This window comes from Apium graveolens, chromosome 6, assembly GCF_009905375.1.
Source record: "Apium graveolens cultivar Ventura chromosome 6, ASM990537v1, whole genome shotgun sequence".
Classification (NCBI taxonomy): Eukaryota; Viridiplantae; Streptophyta; class Magnoliopsida; order Apiales; family Apiaceae; genus Apium; species Apium graveolens.
Window position 1 is genome coordinate 109,486,411 of NC_133652.1, and position 14,928 is coordinate 109,501,338.

General features: G+C 42.1%; 1 protein-coding gene across 1 annotated transcript; it reads left to right on the top strand.

The window, feature by feature from the left end:
• Nucleotides 1–12,071: 12,071 nt before the first annotated feature.
• LOC141664224 (uncharacterized) lies at nucleotides 12,072–14,610 on the top strand. Its single transcript, XM_074470134.1, has 2 exons — nucleotides 12,072–12,171; nucleotides 13,121–14,610. The coding sequence occupies exons 1-2, from the start codon at nucleotides 12,097–12,099 to the stop codon at nucleotides 14,066–14,068; spliced, it is 1,023 nt and encodes a 340-aa protein (XP_074326235.1). The 5' UTR covers nucleotides 12,072–12,096; the 3' UTR covers nucleotides 14,069–14,610.
• The last annotated feature ends 318 nt before the right edge of the window (nucleotides 14,611–14,928 follow it).

Below are 14,928 nucleotides of genomic sequence, written 5' to 3' on the forward strand. Positions count from 1 at the left end.
TTTCTAAAAAATGACCCTTCAACTAGTCCCAAGGTAAGTAGTACATGCACTACCCCCCTAGGCTAGGAGGAATTTATTTAATTCTATTCTATAATCTGGGCATAACCCAAAATGATAAAAGAAATATGCAAGGGGCCAAAGCCACGCCTTACTGGTAATACTTTCGGAGATGTTCCGCATTCCAAGCTCGCGGAACTAGCTTCCCGTCCATATCTTCAAGGTGATAAGTCCCCTTCCACAAGATGGACTTTATTCTGTACGGTCCTTCCCAATTAGCTCCAAACAATCCATGTTGGGGGTTCTTTGTATTGGGCATCACTTTCCTAAGTACCAAATCCCCCACCTTCAGCAATTGTCCTTTTACCTTCTTGTTATAATACCTTGCGGCGCGCTGCTGATATGCCGCTAGCCTTAGCTGAGAATTTTCCCTCGTCTCCTCTAAGAGATCTAAATGAAGCCTTTGATTAACCTCAGCATCTTCTTTCCCGTAACAATCTCTGCGAAGTGATCCCGATCCAACTTCCACGGGGACCATAGCTTCGTAGCCGTAAGTCAGCATAAATGGCGTTTCTCCCGTAGTAGATCGCGGCGTAGTGTTGTATGACCACATCACCTTCGGGAGTTCTTTAGGCCAATTCCCTTTGCATTCCTCCAGCTTAGTTTTGAGGGTATGCTTTATTATTTTGTTAACAGCTTCTGTTTGTCCATTGCTTTGAGGATGATAGACCGCCGCAAACTCCTTCTTGATTTTCAACTCCTCACATAGCTATCGCAACTCCTTGCTATCAAACTGCTTTTCATTGTTGGAGACAAGCTTGTAAGGGATTCCAAACCTACATACAATTGAGTTGAAAACAAAATCTCTGATTTTCTTTGCGGTGATAGTAGCCAGTGGCATAGCTTCCGCCCATTTAGTAAAGTAATCGACCGCAACCACTGCATATTTGACGTCTCCTTTAGCTTTCGGCAATTCCCCGATAAGATCAATTCCCCACATGACGAACGGCCACGGGCTTGCCATAGGCGTCAAGAGTGTCGCCGGCATAGACGAGTAGTTTGCAAAGCGCTGGCAGCGATCACATGCCCTGACGAAATTTGTAGCATCTTCTCTCATTGTGGGCCAATAATACCCTTGGCGTAAGACTTTCATTGCCAACGAACTACCCCCCGAGTGATTGCCACAGATTCCTTCATGCACCTCTCTTAGGATGTAATTTCCTTCTTCTTCTTCAACACACCTAAGTAGAGGTTGGTTGAACCCTCTCTTGTACAGGACTTCATTGTATATCACGTATCTTGCAGCCTGATAGCGGAGTCGGCGAGCCATAAACTTATCCTCGGGGAGTATTCCCTTACGAATGTAAGCTAGAATGGGCATCATCCATGTTTCCTTGGGAGCCTCATCCACTCGCATAGTTTCTACCTCAGGGATACTAGGAATCTCCTGGATTTCAAGGGGGATGGATCCTAACAACACAGCCTCTTGTTGCGACCCCATTTTTGCCAGAGCATCCGCATTACTGTTCTTCTCCCGCGGAACACATTCCAATCTAACTTCTTTGAACATTCCAATCAGGCGTTGTGTACATCTCAAGTATAATTCTGTTCGTGGGCCTCGCGCTTGAAATCCCCCGTTCACCTGATTCACTACCAATTCTGAGTCACTTCTTGCAATTAAGTTCCGCACCCCCATTTCCAAAGCGATTTTCAGGCCATTAATCAGCGCCTCATACTCCGCATCATTATTGGTTGCATAAAACTTGAAATGAATGGCGCTTATCAGATGGTGGCCTTCCGGAGATACAAGTACTATACCCGCACCCGCTCCTCCATGGTTAACCGCCCCATCCACATGCAAGATCCACCAAGGATACGGAAACTCTTCCAAAGACTCCTCAGAATGAGGCGGATGTAGCATTACCAAAGCTTTATCATCAATTTCAGAATCAAATTCCAAAAAGAAATCGGCTAAGGCTTGCCCTTTTATCGCTGTTCGAGGTACATATTCCAAATCAAATTGTCCCAACTCCACAGCCCATTTCAGCATTTTGCCTGATGACTCTGGTTTGTGCAGAACCTGTCGCAGCGGGTACGCTGTACGAAGTTCAATTCTATGGGCTTGAAAATACGGTCGCAATTTTCTTGACACAAGAATTAGGGCGTAAACCAGTTTCTCCATGCTTGTGTAGCGAGTTTCAGCGTCGTGTAACCGCTTGCTCACGTAGTACACTGGTGATTGCTGCCCATCTTCTTCTCTTACCAGAACTGCACTGATCGAATATTCAGAAACTGCGAGGTACAGTATTAGAGACTCTCCATCCAACGGCTTTGACAACACGGGAGGGTTTCCCAGTTGCTCCTTGATTCTTTTGAAAGCGTCTTCACATTCTGGTGTCCATACAAAGTCTTTCCCAGCTAATTTGATCGCCTTGAAAAATTCCTTGCATCTATCGGACGACTTGGAAACAAATCGATTTAACGCGGCGATTCTCCCAGTCAAACTCTGCACTTGTTTCACATTGGTGGGTGACTTCATATCCATCAATGCCTTGATCTTTGCGGGGTTGGCCTCAATTCCCCTGTGGTTGACAATGAACCCAAGAAACTTGCCCGACTCCACGCCGAACACACATTTTTGTGGGTTTAATTTCATACGAAACCTCCTCAGAATTTCAAACATTTCCATCAAGTGCTTGATGTGGTCACCCGCTACCTTGGACTTTACCAGCATATCATCCACATACACTTCCATAGTTCTTCCGATTTGATCCTTGAACATCATGTTTACCAACCGCTGGTAGGTCGCGCCAGCATTAATCAATCCAAACGGCATTCCTATGTAGCAGTATAACCCCCTGTCAGTAATGAAGGATGTATGTTCTTGATCGGGGCCATACATCGGAATTTGATTGTAACCGGAGTATGCATCCATAAAACTCAACAATGCATGCCCCGCCGTTGCGTCAACCAACTGATCGATTCTTGGCAACGGGAAGCTGTCCTTTGGACAGGCCTTATTGAGGTCTGTGAAATCCACACATGTTCTCCACTTCCCGTTCGGTTTCTTCACCAGTACCGGATTTGCAAGCCATTCGGGGTAGAAAGACTCTTTGATCAGCCCCACCTCCAACAACCGGTCCACTTCTTCTTTTAACGCTATTGCCCTTTCTCCACTTACCGGGCGGCGTTTCTGACGTATGCCTTTGCAATTCGGGATGTAATAACCCCAATTTTTGGAAATTTTTGAAACCCTTATGAATAGTGTTTTTGCTGAATGAGAAAACTTTTCATGCCACACTATGTAGGGGTTCTGTTATGGATATTCTAAGATCGTATTAGTATTCCATAAAGTAAATAAGTGTATGTAAAGATCGTCAGAATCCAATTCCGAACACTTTGATTTTTCTCGAAAATCCACCAGATACCGAAAGAATTGAGTATAAGGTAACATGATTAAAGGGATTTAAATTCAAGGATTATAAGAGAGGATTATAAAAAGGAATATAATGTATTGAGAAAGGTTAAGGGAACCCAAGTAATAAGATCCCGGGTACGATCCCTCAAACGATCAACGAGAAAGAGAGTTAAGCGAACCGTAAAACAAATAAACGTCCAAGGGGCAAGCACATGCAAGTAACATGAGAAGGAAGCTTCTAATATAAGCTAAAACATGTGGTTAGAAGCAAGGTGACATCATCACACCACAAGAATGAGACATGTGGCAAAGTAGTGATGCAAGCAATGACATAAGCAAGTGAAAACAAGATATTTAGCCAATAATTAACCACAACCATGCATTCTTTGCACAAATATCAAGGCAAGACAAGCAAGCAAAAGCTCTCCCCCATTTCTTTCTTCTTCCATTTGGCCTTTTCAAGAAATAAAGAAATAGATTTTCAAAACTCAAGTTCTAGGCCATGGAAAATTACAAGGTTTGTTTCCTTGGATCCTATATTTCATAACTTAGTTATACCATGAGTTTAAGATCAAGATTCCATGGTTTGCATAGCTAATCCACTCATCAAAGATGATTATGAATAGGAGTGAATAGTAACTTACTTTGATTTTCTTGATTTTTATGAAAGCTTAAGGTTGATTAAGCATAGATCAAGGTTCCTAGAGGCTTGTTAGTGACTACCCACTCTCCAAGGAAGGTATAAACTCTTGAACCCTTAGTTTTAAGTTTGGTTTGTTTGGATGATAATAGTGCTTAGATGAATGGGTTTAGTTTGATATTGATGGATGTTGGATTGTTGTTGAATTGGTGATGATTTGGTGTAGTTTAAACTTTGGAAATCGTTAGGTTATAGCCGTCGTAATGCCCGATTTTCTATAAACTGTTTTGTAATTAACTGTTGGACCCGAACACCCACTTCTATAAACTAACCACTTCCATGCTTAGATAGGTTATGTTTCAAGCTTCGTTTTGATATATGGTTTGCTTGAATCCGATGTACGGTTTAGGAGAAACGATCGTTTTACGTAACGGTGTTTCGTGAACGAACCTTTACCCCTCGCCTTACTTTGAAACCTTGGTTAAGGCCCTTAAATGACTAATTGGAGCATGAAACATTTATGTAGAGTGTGTTAGGCAGTTGATAAGACACTCGCGAAAGAATCGCCTTAAAACTCGTAATGGGTAAATTATTAAAAATGGTGGAGCCGAGGGTACTCGAGCGACTTAAGTAAATCGTTAAGCGCAAAACGAGCGTTAGAGTCTGAGTTGGTTAGAGTATAGATTTACAAGTGACTTTGGTTTAATTCCAACTTACTTGTTGCTTATAGGTTACCAGACTCGTCCCGAGCCATTCGTAACCCCCAGTCGCTCAGGCAAGTTTTCTACCCGTTATACTGTTGTTGTGATGTAAATATATGTATATGCATTATCTTGTGATAAGTGCATGATTGTTATTAGCAATTTTTGCGATATATTATATTGGAGCATGCTGATATGTCTGTTTCGTAATCTGGTTATCTATTTGTTGATTTCAATGCTTATAGTTGCATAATACCTATGCTAGAAATAAGCAGTAGTTGCGTATATCCTTAGTATAGGGGACCCAAAGGTGAATATATTTCTAAACCGGGAGTCGATGTTCCCGAGTATATTATATATATATATATATATATTTATATATATATGGATATGGTTTTCAAAACTATTGATCGAATAAGGTTTATTCGATACCTTTATTTTACTTAATTGAATATTACTTGAATATTCATCCGAGGACTTATGACTCCTTTTATTTTATTAATCGAATATTATTTCGAATATTCATTCGAGGGCTTATGACTCAGTTTATTTTATTATTTGAATATTATTTGAATATTCATTCGAGGGCTTATGACTCATTTTATTTTATTATTTGAATATTCATTCGAGGGCTTATGACTCAGTTTATTTTATTATTTGAATATCATTTGAGTATTCATTCGAGGGCTTATGACTCAGTTTATATTATTTAATGAATATTATTTGAATATTCATTTGAGGATCTATGACTCCGATTATTTGCTAAGATATTTTCTTTATTTTATTAAAGAATAAGGTGTCGATAATCAAACTTATTTTTGATTATTCAAATAAAGATAGTACTTTCGTATAAGTATATCTTTGGTTATTTAATACTCATTTCAAGTATAAGTTTTCCAACTTCTACCTCAATTATTCTTTATGGGAATATTATTTAAATAATAATATTCAGATATTTCTTTTATATTGAGACTGATTTACTTTATTAAATCAGCATTATTCCAAACACTCTTTAAAGTGTTTTCGAGTCTTTAAAATGATTTTCAAAAGTTAGAGCGGATCCCAAAACTCATTTTTTATATATTTAAGATCTTCCTTTTAAAAAGGGGATTTAAATACTCGCTCAAAACCAGAGGGATCCGGCTCTGTGGTGTATTTTATATTCGCAACAAGGTTGCAGTTTTGGTAAATGAATTGATTACTTACCCCAAGTTCGGGAAGTAAGTCCATCTATCGAGTCGGCATAAGCAACATGGGCTCAGTGGGCGTCCATGATAGTGTAAGTGGCTCAGTGGGAGTCCATCAAATGCGTAAGTGGCTGAGTGCCAGTCCAGCATAAGGTCCTATTGCGACCAGGGTGATGACCAGTGGGGAATTCGTCCATCTACTAGTAGAAAAGGTTACTTATTGGTATCTTTGCCTGATCAGCAAGATATCAGGTTTATGCCAAGGTTTTCTCCTTTCCAAATTCATTGGATATTGCAACTCTGTTTATAATTTTCATAACAGAGGTTTTCAAGGAGTGTATGAAATGTATATATATAGGTGTATATATATATCGGGACTTAATGAAGTATCTCGTAACCTCATTATTTATAATGATATTCAAAGATTGAATCTATTCAAATCTTGTCTTGTAGTCTCATCTATGTGATGAACTTTTGAAAGCTCATTATAACTTGAACGGTGGTAGTTCAAGTAGTATGTGGAAAAGATATAAGTATATCGGAGTATCTTGTAACTTCATCTTTTAAACTTATATCTAGTAAATGATTATCTTATGCATGTCAAAGATTTTCAGAAAAATGTTGAGACAAGGTTAGATATATGAGATCACCTTGCAACGATATTTTTATACAGTTATAAACTGAAACTCTGTGTATATTATGCATGGAAGAGGACTTCCAAGATTTTGAAAAGTATATATGTATATATACTGAATATTTTGCGACTTCATCGCATTAAGATATCAACTTGGTTCATTTCTTTTGACCAAGACTTTCATGAGTACTATGAGAAGGCTCATATATTGTTAATCATTATATATATTATTTTGGTGGGCTTGTTGCTCACCCTTGCTTTCTTCTTTCATCACACAACATCAGATAGACAAGATGAACAGGACCAAGCTCCCAATTCGCGAGAGGATAGGAAACGTTCCGCAGTTTCCTATAGGCGTTGATGTCGCTGTAGCTGAGGTAGGAACTACCAATAGGCTAGGCTTTTAACTTTTGATGTACCAGAATTATGTATATTTATGAATTGTAATAATGGCAAAGAAATGTAAATTTATTCAGAAACCCTTTTAAGGTGTATTGACATATAATTGTGGAATAAAACGACTTGTGATTATTTTTGGATATTCATCTCTGAGACTATAACTTGTGGTGTATGTGTTTATTATGGGGTCACAGTACAGAGTAGTTGATTGTGTATTAAGATTGGGTGTTATTAAGGGAAATGGAACTCGTGACAACCCGGATCCCCGACCCCGGATTTGGGGGTGTTACACGGGAGGATATTCAAACGGTGACACATTACCTCCGGGTCAATTCCTATCATATCTGAATGACTCCATGCGAAGACATCAAGATTTGTAATTAGAAAGCGGGCAAGACTTCCTCTCATCTCATCATCCAACTGGGATCCCACTTTCAAAACCCTGCTCGGATCATTTTTATCAACTGGAATAGATATTGTGTCTTCAGCCGGTCCCGTCTTTTCGGCGGGCATAAGGATCCTGGGATCCAAATCGAAATCAAAGTCTCGGGGGTCTTCGACTTCCACTTTCGCATCTGAGGGCGCGTCCTCGTTTGGAGAAGCATCAACCTCAATTTCATTCAAGGGCGCGTCCTTCTTTTGAGGAGCATCCACCTTGAGGTTATTCCCGAGACCTTGCAAAATCTCACTTCTTCCTTCCAACTTTTCCCCGTTAACTTCTTTCTGTATGATCGCCTCGGTATGGTTCACCACCACTTCCTCCACGCTACGGATCCTCGAAATACGTCCCCGCGTCAAAAAAGAGTCCCCAGAGACATTGGTTTCTTCCTTTCCGGGGCTTTCAACGAAATAGTGGGCATGGACCTCTCCACTTGGTTTTGTATGAATATCTTCTACATCTTCAAATGGGAGACCTTTCCCTTCATACCTTCTTCTACAAAATTCCTTGACAGCCTTATGATAGCAGTCGCGTGACTCATACTGTGACCCTCTCAGACTACCCACCCCGTTTGGCGTTGGGAACTTTATCATCAAGTGGTGTATCGAGGTTATCACCCTGAACGCTCGCAACCAAGGTCTGCCGACCAGCACATTGTGCGCGGAATCCTGATCTAACACCTTGAAATCTATCATTTGGGTAACCGACAAGGCTCCTTCCCCGAGCGTGACGGGAAGCCTGACAGAACCCATAACTCTCACTGCTTCTCCAGTAAAGCCATAGACGTGCGCATCTTCGAAATACATGTCACTATCTGGGAAACCCAGCTTTTTGTAGGTGCTGTAGTACAAGATGTTTGTAGAACTTCCATTATCCAAGAAGACTCGATGTACGTTCATTGCCCCAATGAGCATGGTAATCACCGTCGCATCGTTGTGAGGATGATGCACCCACCTAGATTCTTTTTCCTTGAACGTAATATCAGCGGACTCCCCCTTAAAGACCTTCGGGGGTCTATCTTCCAAGCTGTGGATGTTGGTGAGCGGTGGATGTCGCGCTTCTCTCGCGTTTTTCTCCAGTGCTCGATTACTATCACCAACAAAAGGGTGTCCTCCAAATATTGCCCTGATACTGCCAGCCCTCTAAAACTTGACCTCTGTTGTTTTTTCAACGTCCTCCGCCCGCGGGGGCTGCTTTTCATCCTTACCCTTGCCATCAAGTCCCCTGCGTCGTTTCACCTTATCAATCCATTCTCCTAGGTATCATGCCTTGATCAATTCCTCAATCTCATCCCGCAAGTGACGACACTCATGGGTGTCATGGCCAGTAGACTCATGGTAGTCACAATACTTCTTCTTGTCTCTGCTCTGCCATGAAGTTAGACGGTCGGGCTTCTAGAAGATTCCTCTATCCTTATTTACCTCGAAGATATGATCAATGGACGCTGCCAGCGATGTATAATTGCTGACTCTTCTCTCGTAGTTCGATGGTGGGCTCCATTCTCTCCACGAGCTCACAGCATTTACCCTGTTAGGGCTTCTGGCGTTTCGCCGATAATCTGGGCTCAAGGATCTGTCCCTTCTCTTGGATCGCCCCTTGGAGTTATGGGTATTGTCATTCTTTTTTGTTTCTGCTAGCGACTGCTCGATTGCTTTAAACGACTCCGCCTGCGCAAGCACATCCGGTAGCGACACTGGGTCCTTCCCTTGTAGGTGCTTCCAGAAATCCGTCCCCACACGCAACCCAGCTATAAGCAATATTTTCAATGTTTCATCAGTGGCACCCCTCACCAAAGTAGATTCTGCATTAAACCTCTTGAAATACGAAGTCAAACTTTCTCCTTCCTTTTGTTTCACATTAGCCAGCGTAGTAACAGGTGGTGTATACTTCACCGCGGCTTGGAATTGTGTCAAAAATAGAGTTTTCATCTGTTCCCAGGATGAAATCACACATGGACCAAGTTTTTGGAACCACTGCTGAGCGCCTTCTCTAAAAGTGGCGGCCAGGAGACGACATCGAGCCAAATCAGGTACTTGATACACGTCCATTTCAATGTTAAAACGCCCCAGGAATTCCACAGGATCAGAATTCCCATGAAAATGCAAGTCGTTGGTTGTGTTCCTGTATCCAGCGGGCAATTGCGCCTCCCTCACGACAGCAGCAAAAGGCGAAGGAGCTTGCGCGGTCGCCGTTACTCTTCCTCCCTCAAGATGGTTGAGCAACCTCTTGAGGTCGTTCACATTAAACGTCCCCACCCCAGGAATGGTTTGAACATTAGGCTGCTGGGGTTGCTCTGCGACTTGCTGAAATTCCCCTTGATCACCCCCCGGGTGTGGTGGAGGATCTCGCCGCCCCTCGCCCTGAGGCTGCGGCGGTGGTATGTTACCATTGTGGTTCTGGATATTTTCCCGTACGCGAGGTTCATCTTGACCGCGTCGCGGAATTTCATCATTGTTCTACATTCTTACTTGAATTCGCCCGCCATCCTGGTCATAAGGACGCGCCCCAGACCCATAACCAGTAACGCTGTGGGAAGCTACGGGGATAACGACGGGGGCTTCTTCAGTGGAGTGTGCTCCACCTCTCCTACCGTTGTAAGGGGCTCTTCCATATTGATATCCCATTCTTCCCCGTCCATTCCTCTGATATCCCCGGTAGTAATTCCCGGGTCTTCCTCGCGGAGGGGCACGCTCGTGCTCGCGGTGCAGCGCCCCGTCATCCCTTTGGAATGCGGGGGGCACACGCGTCGTGTCACGGGGCCTCGCTTCTCCGGCGTTTCCTTCCTTTTGCCATTCTACCAGCAACATCCTCAAATCGTCGTCCTCCAACCTTATGCCAAGCCTCCTTTTCAAGGCTGAAAGATCCCTTCCTTCCTCGTCTTGGTTTTGAGTGTTGTCCGCACGACGACGCTCGTCCATCGTACGCCCAGACCTATGTGGGTGTGGCACTACCTGGTTACCTAGACGAGGCCTTTCTCTGCCATCCGTGTCCTCATCCGCAAGCTCCACAATAGGCTCTACATCAACAGAGTACTCCAAACGCCGTGGAGTGATTCGCGGGTTTTCCCCGCTCCCCTGGGTATCTCCAACTACGGGGGCTTTTCCCAAGGCATGACCGTGACGGGGGAAACGACGACCTCTCCTTGTCTTTCGACGCTCCACCGTGTTCAGTCTTGAGTTAAAACTGTTAAGAGTATCCCCCATGCGATACAATTGCTCCAATATATCAGCGTTGCTGATGAGAACTGGAGGTGTCCCCCCCACATCCGGAGCCCTTGGTGGATCCGCCATGTTTCTGGGAACGTAAGGTTCGTGGCGAGTATAGCGCCCCCCGCCTTCTCCTTCAGACCTGCTGTCACTTCCATCATAAGAACTTCCATCACGATTGTAAGACATCTTTTCCTCCTAAGATTGCGACCTTAATTAGCAGCCCCTCCTTCTAGCGCCAATTTGTTGACGGAGGAATCTGGTAACAACAAAGATTGAGGTTTCTCGTCGGAACTAAGATCTGTGACGGTGGTTCTTTGCCAGAAACTTAAGCGGTGTGTGGTTGATTGTGGTTGTTTTAGGCTGAGATTGATCAGAGTAAGTGGTGGCTCTCTTATCAGCTCTCAACTTCTTACCCTCTCAATGTGCCTACGTACCCTTTTATATAGGGATCAAGCCTAACGTAGTTCTCGTAGAACAAGAAGTCTAATGAGTTTAGACTTCTTACTCCTAAACCCAGTAGAAACCCATCCGATATCCATCTTCCGCTAGCTTTAGGAATGTCCAACTATGAGGCCCAACCGCGAAGGCCCAAGGCTCGTCCGTAATCGTAGGACTTCACGGATAGTGCATCTCCCTGCGCAAGGATAACACTCCGCTACAGCTATCTCCCTTGATTTACGAACGCAGGTATAACCACGGTTCACCCCAAGTGCCAGACGCGTCCCTGTCCCCCGAATGAGGATAACCCACTAGATAGCAGGACAGGTGATCCCAAGCTCTTGGGTGCAAAGTGCAGGATGACTCCAAAGTTCTCCAACGAGGACACCCGTTGAATACAAGAACAGAGTTCTCAAAGCACACACCAAAGTTAACCCCGCATCCCCAACGAGGACACCCGTTGAATACATGAGGAGGCCTTCAATCATCAGGCATACCCCTGGAGGCCTTCTAGCTTCTCACGGACATCCCCCTCCTTGACCGTCTCAAGGAGGGAATTCTTCAAAGAGTACCTGCAACAAATACGTTAGTAAAAATAACTTCCATTGCTCCTCCCATGCAAGCTCTGTCCTAAACTCATCCAAAGTATATAGACCAAAAACAGGACGCGTCCTAACCTTTTGGGCGTGTCCTCACCTTCATAAATCCAACCCTGTTTCCTCATCAATCATTCCTTATAGCATGCAAAATCACAGGACGTGTCCTAGTGGAGACAAGCGCGTCCTACCTCTTTCATTGCCACAAGATCACGTTTACCAGGTAATTTTCCTAATGTTGACGCGTCAACCAAAAGTGGGCGCGTCCATATCCAAGCCTCGCTGTTACCAGAATATAAAACACCAAATTAAATATACGCGCGTCCTATGTGTCAGGACGTGTCCTATCCTTCCACAACGCAGCATCAGGTTTGACCCTTCCACAACGCAGCATCGGGTTTGATCGTATGTAATCCACATTTGACCCGAATCAACTCAATGCCAAATTTCGGATATAACAATGAACAAGCACAAGAGACACCACGCTCTCTGGCCCAACATTCTTACTTTGAGGTGATTTTTATTATTGGTGTTTTCTTTTCATTAATGTGTAATTCTTCATCAATTCTACTATTGTCTTCTTTTATTACTTTTCTCAATCTTTGCGATTTTTTCGTTTGCTTGCTCATTTCTTGATTTCTTGGTATTAGGGTTAATTGAGTTGTGTAAATCTTGATACACAGTTAATTGAGAGGATGTTCCCATGCTTTCGATTCTTTTTCCCAGTGCCCCTCCATAATGTTACTATTGACTGTTTCTGAGTCATGCTAATTGACTTCATTATGGAGTGTTGTCTGTTGGTGATAACCTTCTGGCAATTCATGTAAAAAATATTTATATCTCCACGTCATGTTAAATTACCAAATTAGGATTTAAGATTGTGGGCGTGGCTGTGGAATTAGGAGTTGGACTTTCTGTTTTTCAAATAGTTCTTTTTAATCTTGCGTCTTACTCTGTTTATGTTACTTGGATTGAAAACAGTCGTATGGTTAAGTTAGTGACTGCTTTTTGACAGTCATGTATCTGAACGGATGTTGATAATGTTGCGTTTCGTATGTCGTTTCTGCGTTGACATAAAGCAGTTAGTGGGAATTTAAGAGTAAACAGAAATGGTCGGGAACTAGATGTTAGCAGGCAATAGACCAATTAGGCTTACCTACTCATTCTAACCAGTAGTTTAATGAGATAGAAATTTAGCTACAGTAAATATAACATGTCATATAATCATATTAACTTGTGGAAACTTCTGTTGAAGTTTTTTGGTACGGTGGTTTGATTGAAGGCAAAATAATTTAATAGGATAGTGATGAATAATAATTTATCTTGAATTATGGCAAAAAAAAAAAAATTATCTTGAATTTTTAGTATGCTACTATTGACTGTTTCTGTGTCTTTGAGGGGATTTGGTTGAACTAAGGTTTAGTATCTGATGTAAAGGTTTATTCCCTTGTCCTCTTGGCAGGTTTTTCTGACCAATAGAGATGATGTAAACAGGGGAATTGGGGATGCTGTTTTGGCAGCAAAGAACCACAAATTACCGGTTTATGTTCGGATACATTTCGGGGGTTTGAATGAAACTAGTGACGGTGATGTAGAAACATCTATGCTAGAGGAGACATTTTCTGAAAGTTTAGCTCTTCTCTTTGGCCATGATTTGCAAGATATAGAAGATGTTAGGAACGATGGTGTGGCGTTTTGCAGCCTCTGCCAACATCACATTGTGAGTAAAGAATTTGTCATATCATACGAGATGTGCAAGGACCATATTTTTCATATGGACTGCTTTGAACATCTACCGATTGAGTATATGCCAGGGAACATACTTTGTCCGTTTGACCGTGCTCTTCTTTCTGGACCTCGGAAAACTTGGATATTCAGTAGCGATTATGCTCCTAATGATGAGACTTTGATGGTTGATGATTCTGAGTTAGGCAAACTAAACTTCGACAAATGCCAGGGGCGTGCTAGTATTGAAGATAGGTGCACCAAATGTGGAAGGCCATACCAAGTTCAAGATGAGAAGATAACGTTGCTTTCATGTTCTCACACATTATGTGGGATGTGCTTCAATGATGAAACGCGAGAATGCCCTGCGTGTGGAGGGATATCTGAACCCTTTAATCGCAGCTGTGGAGAGTATGAGATACACCATGGTTTGACCACCATGACTATGAGTACTGGTATAGAGGATCCAAGTGGTGCAGCTGTTTCTCAGGCTTATGTCGGAAGACTTGACTTGCACGCGATTTTTGCTTTGGAGAATCTAGTTGGGATTCGACAAAGTGAACAATATCCAAGTTATTATCAAAATGAAGTGAACGGAGGATCTGATGATGGAGCTGGTGATGAGGGGAATGAAGAAATGGAGAATGCAGGAACGTTTTGGGATATGTTTGACAGATATGAATAATACAGGCTAAAGGTATATACTGTCCGGGGCCTCCATTTCTGTGCATATAAATCTTGGTGGTGCCTAATTGGTTTTACTCATTTTGTGCTTAATTTTGAGATACCAAAGTTCACAGTATATCAGGTGTGTGTCTGAAGCTACAGCGGTACAGCATACAAGGATGAATTGATTCCTCATATATTCCTGTTTTTTAGAATAAACTTGATTTGTTCATCTTTTGTTCCTCTTAGTGCATCTCATAATGTAGTTTTGACGGTATACACTGTACGGGGCCTGCATTAAATCTTGGTTTTACTCATTTTGTGCTGAATTTTGAGATACAAAAGTTCATAGTATATCAGGTGTGCGTCTGATGTTACATCAGTACAGCAACAAGGACGAACTGATTCCTCGTGTATCCTGTTTTTTTAGTATAAACTTGATTCTTTCATCTTTTGTTCCTCCTTTTCAAAGAAAAAGGAAGCTTTATTAGTTGTTTCTCGGTCAATATGGTGTTAAATATTTGAATACTACTAACACTATTGACAAGGTTGATAATAACCACATCCCCGGGCATGAGATTAATTTGGTGGTTTGTTTCATTATAGGCTGTCACTGGACACATACAGTACTAGAAGTATGAATCAGGGGGTCTTTGCTGTGTAAAGTACCTTTCTTCATTTCTTTGTACAAATATATTTAGTTTAAAATTTTAAGTATATTTTGCCTACTTATATGTCTTGTGTATCTCAGATATAAATTTAATCATGTTACTGATAATCATATTTATAATCTACTAAACATAAGAAAATATTCATAAAAAGGTTCATATAGCTGAACATAATTGTTTGTCCATTTAAAAGGGGCGTATGAAAAAGTGT